Consider the following 9,520-nt stretch of genomic DNA (forward strand, 5'->3'; position numbering starts at 1 on the left):
TAATAGAGGTACCTTTATTATACAGACTACTGTAAGAGTTATATAGCCAGACAGCTAGAGGAAGAGCTGTTCAGTCCTCTCTTATGAACATGGAGTTAGCTTTTATTAAACACAAATGTACCAAACACTGTGCCAAGCACTTCACATACAGTATTTCATTTCGTGCAACAATCCTGCAGTACTGCTCTTAACCTAATGTTGCAAATGGGGAATCCGAGATTCGACAAGGTTAATTAGCTTGCCCATAATCATAAGCATGTAAATGTGATTCTCAAGGATTCCAAGGCCCTTGCTCAGTTTACTGGCCATGCTGTTTTCTTGTATTTTATGTAGGAAGAACAGGACCCAGGCATCTCCCTCCACCATTGACCTCCAGAGAAGAGAAGACACAGTTGGAAGGGCTAAGACAGACAGGAAATGGAGTTGGGGGCCAGATCTAAGTTAGGGGATCTGAGTTAGGGGAGCACTTCTCAGGAGTGAAAATGCACAGGAGAGTGGTGGCTGGAGTTGGAAGTGTTAAGAGGCCTGAGGTCTACGGTCATGCCCCTGCTACAGCACCTGCGAGGTTCTTCTGAGCAGACAGGTATTTCATTCAGCTATTAGGCCTTAGGCTTCTGGGAGGGAATGAAAGGGTAGGTTGTGGAGCCTCAGGGGTTAATGTCCAAGATTGTGTCTGTGGGTGAGCAGTCAGTACTCAAACGTGGTTTCTGTGGCTGAGAGTGGTATCCAAGGTTGTGCCCGTACCTGAGGGAGTGGTATTCCCACCTGATGGGGTAGTGTCTATAGTCTGGGGACGACAGTGCATCCAGTTGTGGGCAATATTTCTGGGATAGCCTTTCTCTACTCGAAGCTGCTGGTTGAGGCGCCAGTAGACTTTGCCCTTGAAGAAGGAGACTCGGCCATCTTGCCAACTCATAGCAGCCGAGGGCTGGTTTGGCACTCCCGTAAACAAACCCTTGATTGGTTTGGGGTAGCTGCTGAAGTCAGTTCGGGCTAGCTCGTCCCACTGCCAGTACCCGGAGCCCTGGGTATGGGATGGGTGGGGAGAAGGGAGAGGAAGAAGAAAGAGCTTAGGACCCCCAGAGGTCTACCCCCAGCCCACTGCAGCTGCAGAACATCTCCCTTCAAGCGCAAGCTTTGCTTCTCAGTATAAGGTAGCCCACTCCTCCTAAGAAGGGATTTGCCCTTGCTTTGAACTTGATACCTTAAAGAGGAACACCTTTTGGTTGAGAGGCCAATAGAGAGCTGCATCCAGGTTGGGTTCTACCCTATTCAGCTTCTTGGGGAAGCCAGGAGACATCTTGAAATTAATGTAGCGCCACACCTTGTCTCCTGAGAGCATGTGAGGAAAGAACAAGTCACCTCTGTCCTCAGGTGATAGCTTTTGGTCTCCTCCGGTCCACCCATTCAGAAACTTCTCATCTCCCTCCCTTTTATAGTTTCTTTAAGATTAGGCCCTCCTCAAGTAAGACACTGTAACTAGCCCCCTTACCCTTAAAGAAGTGAATCCATTGTGTTCGAGGCGAGTAGACAGCAGCATCCAGGTTTCCGGGGAGCCCCTCCCAAAGGGCAGACACTCGGAACAAGGGGCCAGGTCCTGAATCTGATACAGTCCACACGTAGTCCCCCTTGAAAGCATAGGTCTTCCCACGGGGCCCTGAGAGTAATGGTGTGTCAACAAGTCAAACAGACAGAGGTCAAGTAGACAGAAACTTGGGGGTATCTCAGGCCGACTAACAATTTGCCCTCTCCCTGCAGGCTGATTCTTCAAAAATTCATTCAACTTTAATTCAAGGAGAAAATTAAAGGCAGAGAAAGAGGACTCAGAATGTTTTGTTGCTCAGAGCATTTCAGCTTTGGTCCACTCAACAAAACAAAAGCCCTGCAGATAGCTATTCCTCCTTAGGAACCTCACCCTCCCCTCCAAGTGGCTTCCTAGTTGTCCTTCCAACCAGGTGCACCCTCTCTAACAGGCAATCTGGGTAATATAGTTTTCTCCATCTTGCTGCATTTCCAGATGTGTTCTAGTGGCCCTCAGAGGGTGGCAACCTTGGTAAGTGCCTGCCTAAGCCACCTTTAGTTTGGCTCCGAACTCTCCCTCCCCATGTCACATGTCTCCTTCCATGGTCATTAATGCCTGGGGTCTAACCTCCATTGCTCATGCTGAAGTCCCATGTCACTCCCATATGTCCAGGCCTCAGGGTCAGCAGGCTGCCCCCACCGCCTGCCAACAGCCTGGAGGGGAGGGGCCTCACCCAGCATCATGGCATCCAGTTCACTACTGCAGGGGTCTGGCATGGGACTGGGTTCTGTGGGCACTGGGAGAACAGTGGGCAGCTCTGTCTCTTCTTCCTCATCCCTTATCACTGGACTCTTCTTGCCTATAAGGTAAAGTAATGCTGCTTAGGGAGAGAACTCACAGCACCTGTCCTCCACACCAGTCTCCTGTAAGTTTTGCTCAGAGGCCCCATACAGAGGGGAAAAGGGAATCCTAGAGCGTTTTCATTTGTGGTAGGCAATATTATGTTGATATCAGCGGGAGACACATTCTAGGTTTGAGAGGCACCAGAAAGGGAGAAGGAGGATTGTTAGAATGTGCATTCTTGCCGGGTGTGGTGGCTCACGCCTATAATCCTAGCACTTTGGGAGGCTGAGGCGGGTGGATTGCCTGAGCTCAGGAATTTAAGACCAGCCTGGACAACATGGTGAAACCCCGTCTCTACTAAAATACAAAAAAAATTAGCTGGGCGTGGTGGTGTGCGCCTGTAATCCCAGCTACTTGGGAGGCTGAGGCAGGAGAATTGCTTGAACCCGGGAGGCGGAGGTTGCAGTGAGCCAAGATCATGCCATTGCACTCCAGCCTGGGTGACAGAGTGAGGCTCCATCTCAAAAAAAAAAAAAAAAAATGTGCATTCTCCATTCCCAAGCATGGGTGTAAGGAGAGAGGCCTGGAAGGAAGATTAGACATAGAAGAGTCAGAGAAAAACTGTTCCTGAAAATGAAGAAGCCTGAGTAACTGGGCTGGAGGAGAAGAAAGACACTAAGCTATATCCCTACATGGAGGCTAGACCTGTCTCTTCAAGCCTTGACGTGGGAGTCAGACTGACCCTCCCCCTCACTAGGGGGAGGGACTGACCATAGAGAGCCTGGATCCCTGCCACATCATCTGGGTGCAGCTTGAAGTGGGGCCGGTAGCCCTCGTAGACTGGGGCCATGAGGGCCTGGGAATATCGGGAGTGCCCAAGCCCTAGAGCATGGCCCACTTCATGGGCTGCAATGATGCGCAGGTTCACCCCGTGGTAGGTCCCCTCGGTCCAGAACTCGTCTTCATCGAAGTGCACACTGCCCAGCTCTGGGATGTCGGCATGGGCCAGGACTCTCCCTGGACAAAGGCAAAGGTGAACAGGAAGGAGGTCAGAGCCCGCTAGGCTAGAGCACACCCTGCCTATTATAAACTCTAATTAACGCATGCCCTTAAAATTCCCCCAGCTATGTTCACTGTCTCTTGGATGCTTCTTTCTCTCCTTTCAGATTCCCCTGTCATCACCCAGTTCTCTCAGGAATGCCCATTACTGTCCCTTACCTCCCCAGCCTCCCTGCTCTCTGACCCAGTCCTCTCTGGCCCATACCTCTAAGGCATGCCTTGAACAGGGGAACTTAAGGGAGAAAAAGAAGCATAGGCAGCCAGGGGTGATGGCTCACACCTGTAATCCCAACACTTTCAGAGGCCAAGGCAGGAGGATTGCTTGAGTACAGGAGTTGAAGACCAGCCTGGGCAACATAGCAAAACCTCATCTCTACAAAAATTAGCCAGGTGTGGTAGTGTTTGCCTGTAGTCTCTACCTGGGAGGCTGAGGCGGGAGGATCACTTGAGCCTGGGAGGTTGAGGCTGCAGTGAGCCATGATTGTGTCACTGTACTCCACTCTGGGCAACAGAGTGAGACTCTGTCAAGCAAGCAAGAGAGAGAAGGGAAAGAAGGGAGGGAGGGAGGGAGAGAGAGAAGGGAAAGAAGGGAGGGAGGGAGGGAAAGAAGGGAGGGAGGGAGGGAAAGAAGGGAGGGAGGGAGGGAGGGAGAGAAGGAAGGAAGAAAGGAAGGAAGGGAGGGAGGGAGGGAGAGAAGGAAGGAAGGAAGGGAGGGAGGGAGGGAGAGAAGGAGAGAAGGAAGGGAAGAAGGAAGGAAGTTTCAAAGAGGAGGCTCCATGTAGATGACCAGCTGCGCCCCTGCTCCCATTAGAAGGTAATTAGAGAGTGTATGGTGCAGGTGGGATAAACAGCAGCCCAAACATCAAGGTTCTAGAGTCACTGGTTCAAGGAGACAGAGGTAATCTCAGAGGTCTATGAGGTGGGAACTGAGAACTGTTGCCTACCAGGCCCATCAAAAGTATTGGAACAGTACGAGCTTTGGCGGCCATGGAAGGAGAGGCGGATGTCAGCCGCGCCAGCCTGCACCTCTCGGAAGGTCAAGGGAGCCACATTGCTCCAGTCCTGGAAGGCTTGACGCAGGGCTGCCCGGGCTGTGTGGGGTGGAAGGGTGGAGGGCAGGTTCAAGATGCGGAAAGTCAGGTGCTTCTTTCTCCAGCGGCCTAGTTAATGACCAGAAAACAGATTAGAAATACAGATCCTTCTGCCAACCCCAGAGAGCTCCTCTGGGTTTAGGCACTCAACCCACAAGACAGGTGACAACCAGGTAATCACCAAGTGATTATCTATTCAACACTGAGCTGGTCCAGACTGTCCTAATGCCACTCACATGCCAGAATCACATCACCCCTCCTCTCCCTCCCTTTTCCAGGCTCCGTTCTCACCCAGCAACAGGTATTTAAGGGTCTTCTGGTTGAAGGGATCCTCTAGGCCACAACGAGGCTGCCTCATGCGGGCCCTTGTGGCATCATCCAGCTGACCTGAGGCTGGAAGTTCAGATGCTTCCTGAAAAGCTCTGAAGGAGGGAGAGGGATGGGTCTACCAGGACAGGAAAATCTGCAATGACTGGGAGATGATTGCTCTTTGACTTCCTGCTGCCCAAGGTCATGGCCAAGAATAGCACAGAATCCCTGAAGCTGACAGGGTTACTCCAGCCTCCAGTCCTCATAACTGGGACTTTCTTTTCTGTTCTGCAGAAATGGAGATACTCCAGCTTCATCTCCCCATTTTCAGTCTCTTTTATTTGAGTAAGTTTGCCCTCAGGTGTAGCCTTCCTCCTCTACTGCAATCTTCCTTCCTTCCTTCCTTCCTTCCTTCCTTTCCTTCCTTCCTTTCTTTTTCTTCTCTCTCTCTCTCTTTCTTTCTTCCTTTCTTTCTTTTTTGGTAGAGATGGGGTCTCACTATGTTGCCTAGGTTGCTGTCAAACTTCTGGGCTCAAGCAATCCCCCTGCCTGGATCTCCCAAACTGCTGGGATTACAGACGTGAGCGACCATGCCCAGCCCCTCTACTGCAATTTCTAACCTTCTCCTACTCTGTGGAGGTGTCTGGCTCCCCTGCTCTGGAGAGCTTTCCACTAGTGCTCCCACCTGACAGCCTGTCCTCCTTCAGCCTTCTCCCTTCCTGAATGGATACCCCTCCCAGCCCAGCTTGCCCTGGAGCAATTTCATCCATCTGTGGACTGTCTTAGGGCCTAGGGGCTTTTCAAGGGACCTGAACATATCTGAGAGCAGAAAGAAAAACAATCCATTACATCAACATATAAAACTATAAAATAGAAATAAATAAGTACCAAATTGAAGGCCCACAAAAGGTAACAGCATGTCAACAACTCAACTCAGTTTTACATATCATTATACTTTATGTGGACTATAACTAAATATTAGTATTTGAGATATGATGTGTGTAGAGACTCCAAAGGAGAGCTTATGGCCTAGGAAGATCCAATGACTGTGTTCCTCATCTGTGAATCCCCGTCTCACCCCATGCCCCACCATCATAATAATGATCGCCACCCATCTCTAAATCCTTGGCATGGTTTAGGGTCAGGAGGAGGTGGGCCTGGGGAGAGGAAGGGATGAGAAGAAAGAAGACCTTGAGACCTTAGCCCTAAAGGCATACACCTCATAGCTTCTCACCTCAGAGCCTCGGTGATATCTTCTGGTTTGAAGTTATTAGATCCTTCTAGAGGCTTCTGTAGGTACCCATATTGTGACAGGTAGTCCTATGATGGGAGTGGAGGTTAGCAGGTTAAAAGGGGGTTAGTCTCAGAGTAAAGCTTCTAAGTGACCTAACAGGTCCATCAGGAGAGGAGGGACCGGATATGGAAGCACTAATGGAGAAGCACCTTAGAGAAGGGGCTCAGGTGGAACAAGGGGAAGCAGCGGGAGATGGGCAGGGTAGACCATGGGGCAGAGAGAGCAGGGGAAAGGTAGGCAGGCTTGGATGGGGCTGTGGAGCAGTAACCCCTGTCCCTCTGCTGGCCCAGGTCTCTTTCTTGGGGGACTTACCACGGCCGCCACCTCTGCAAGCCCCAGGACCCGGCCTGAGACTGTCATGGGGAGTAGGAAGCCCAGCCACAGCTGCTGCCAGTTCATGGTCCCACCAGACAAGAGCTCCAGAGGCTGTCCGTGCCCTCTGACCTGAGATTTCTGGGAGCCTGGGGGGAGCAGTGCTAGGCAGAGGGGCTCTTACCTCCAGTTCTTTTTACTCTCCAGCCTCTGGTCCTCTTTATAACAGCTGAGGGGAATTTGGGGGAGAGGCAGAGAGAGGTGACTCAGCCAAGAGATATGTTGCAATTCACCATTAACCCTTGCCCTACCAGAGAGTGGAAGCCAAAGAGAGTTCCCAATCCCTTCCCTCAGAGTCCTCTGCTGGAGACGGAAAAACTTCATACTGCCCTAGGGTGAGCATCCGGGCAGGACAAGAACCAGAATCTCTGGAGAGACTAGAGATAGGGATCATGGACATCCCCTGGAATTAGACATCGCTGTGCCTCAGGGACCCTGGGCCAGCAAATCACTCTGCCCCTACCTTTGAGTCTCCCTAGGATAAGCTGAGAGGTAGGAAACAGCTGAGATAGCTTGGGTTTCAGGTGAAGGAGTCAAGCGTGAAGTCTCATTTTCTTTGTACCCAAGACCAAGTTGGCAATATAAATGCTCCTGCAACCTACTTATGTCTGCTTTAATAAAAAGTCATTATTTCAAGAATCTAATGAGCCTGGAGTATGTGGGTGTAGGTGGGGCTTAACAAGGGCACAAATAAGTAAAGGGCCCAGAGCCTACCTTCAGGGAGCTTACGGATCCAGTGAAGCAGATCCAAGCACCTGGGAAGAGGGGAGCCAGCGTGCCAGGCCAGAGGTGATTCACCCTAAGGCGCTTGGGGCTGGGGGGAGGTTTGCTGAGAAGGCAGGCTTTGAGAAGGGCTTTGAAGGCCAGCTAAGAATTGACGGGGTAAGGCCAGGCATGGTGGCTCACTCCTGTAATCCTAGCACTTTGAAAGGGTGAGGTGGGTGAATCACTTGAGATCAAGAGTTCGAAACCAGCCTGACCAACATGGTGAAACCTTGTTTCTACTAAAAATACAAAAATTAGCCAGGTATGGTGGCGGGCGCCTGTAATCCCACCTACTCAGCAGGCTGAAGCAGGAGAATCACGTGAACCCAGGAGGCGGAGGTTGCAGTGAGCTGAGATCGCACCATTGCACTCCAGCCTGGGCAACAGAGCAAAAACTCCACCTCAAAAAAAAAAAAAAAAAAAGAATTGATAGAGTAAAAGGATACTGAGAGACAGACAGTGCAGGTCTTGAGTAAAAGTGCAGAGCTGAGAGACTGCTGTACTCAGTAAGTCAGAAGGGTCAGGACTACTTCATTCACCACTGAATCCCAAGTGCCTACCGCAGGCCATCTCCATGCTTTCGAGGCTGTGCTTAATAAATCACTGTCAAAGAATGACCGGGGTAGGAAAGTGGTTGGGAGACAGAATTTGGAGAAGGCCTTAAATGCTATGCAAGGAAAAGAAGAAAAACTTACATTTAAAAATACCGGACGGGAGCGGTGGCTAACGCCTGTAATCCCAGCACTTTCGGAGGCTGAGGTGGGTGGACCACGAGGTCAGGAGTTTGAGACTAGCCTGGCCAACATAGTGAAATCTTGTCTCTACTAAAAATACAAAAATTAGCCGGGTGTGATGGCATGCGCCTGTAATCCCAGCTACTCGGGAGACTGAGGCAGGAGAATTGCTTGAACTGGGGAGGCGGAGATTGCAGTCAGCTGAGATCGCGCCACTGGACTCCAGCCTGGTGACAGAGTGAGACTCCGTCTCAAAATTAATTAATTAATTAATTAATTAATTAAAATAAAAATACCTACTATTGGGTGATGGGTGAACCAAAATCTCACAAATCACCACTAAACACTAAAGAACTTAGGTAACCAGATACCACCTGTTCCCCAAAAACCTATGGAAATAAAAAATTAAAGGAATTAAAGGCCGGGCATGGTGACTCACACTTGTAATCCCAGCACTTTCGGAGGCCAAGGTGGGTGGATCACCTGAGGTCAAGAGTTTGAGACCAGCCTGGCCAACAAGGTGAAACCCTGTCTCTACTAAAATTACAAAAATTAGCTAGGCGTGGTGACACGTGCCTGTAATCCCAGCTACTAAGGAAGCTGAGGCAGAAGAATTGCTTGAACCCGGGAGACAGAGGTAGCAGTGAGCTGAGATTTCACCACTGCACTCCATCCTGGGCGACAGAGCAAGACTCTGTCCCCCCACAAAAAAAAAAAAGTAAAAAAAAAAAAAAAGCTACTATGTATTACATGCTTTATATATTATCTCCTTTAGTTCTCACAGCCATCTGGTGAGGGGAAAATTATTCCGGCCACTTTTTGTAGGAGGAAATAGATACTCAGAAAGGGAAATTTGACCAAGAATGTGGAACTCCCAACTGGCCCGACCTTATTTAAATCCCTCTGCTGACTATATAACTCATGCTCTTTCCATACACCACACTGACACTTAGAGCTTTGTTCTTTAAGTAACTAGGACCCCTGAAGGCTCCACCATCAGTTACACATCATACAACATTTGCATATTGTTCAAAAGCACAGTGAAGTAGACATAGGAACGGGGGAAAAGGTAACTGAACTTTTATGTTGTCAGAAGGGCTGGAAGGCCACAAGGGAACACCTCACAGCCCAGGATCAAGGTGGGGGATGCTCCTGATTCATATTGCTGCCCTCAATGATGCTGGTCCCTCTGACCCATCCACCACCCAGCTGGTAACCACTGGGTGACTAAGTCTCAAGTGACCAGTGACAGGCAAGGAAGGACAGAAAGCCTCTGAGGGATGAGTGACAGGGCCCATCACCAAGGCTGATGTACCCAGGAAATGATGGAGTTTGGGGACAAGTTCCTGCTTAGTCCCCTGCAGGGCTCTTTCTCCTCTCTTTCTACCCCCTTTCCAGTCTTTCTGCTTTTGAGAACAGAACATGGGCCAACTAAAAATTAATTATGATTTTTAAAATTAATGCTTTGTGTTTTTTCCCTGAATAAGTTATTCATCATTCATTATAAAATTTGGTATTAGAAAATACCAAA

The 9,520-nt window shown here is 49.8% G+C and overlaps 1 protein-coding gene across 1 annotated transcript; it reads right to left on the reverse strand.

Annotated features, from left to right (window-relative positions):
• Positions 1-81: 81 nt before the first annotated feature.
• Positions 82-6,691, reverse strand: MMP19 (matrix metallopeptidase 19). The gene is made up of 9 exons (XM_054441991.2): positions 6,431-6,691; positions 6,059-6,144; positions 4,807-4,937; positions 4,369-4,584; positions 3,137-3,382; positions 2,256-2,381; positions 1,493-1,657; positions 1,205-1,332; positions 82-1,024 (listed from the first exon to the last, which is right to left on the reverse strand). Exons 1-9 carry the CDS (start codon positions 6,515-6,517, stop codon positions 695-697), a joined length of 1,515 nt encoding a protein of 504 aa, XP_054297966.1. The 5' UTR covers positions 6,518-6,691; the 3' UTR covers positions 82-694.
• Between the last annotated feature and the right edge of the window lie 2,829 nt (positions 6,692-9,520).

This window comes from Pongo pygmaeus, chromosome 10 (genome assembly GCF_028885625.2).
Source record: "Pongo pygmaeus isolate AG05252 chromosome 10, NHGRI_mPonPyg2-v2.0_pri, whole genome shotgun sequence".
NCBI classification, from domain to species: Eukaryota; Metazoa; Chordata; class Mammalia; order Primates; family Hominidae; genus Pongo; species Pongo pygmaeus.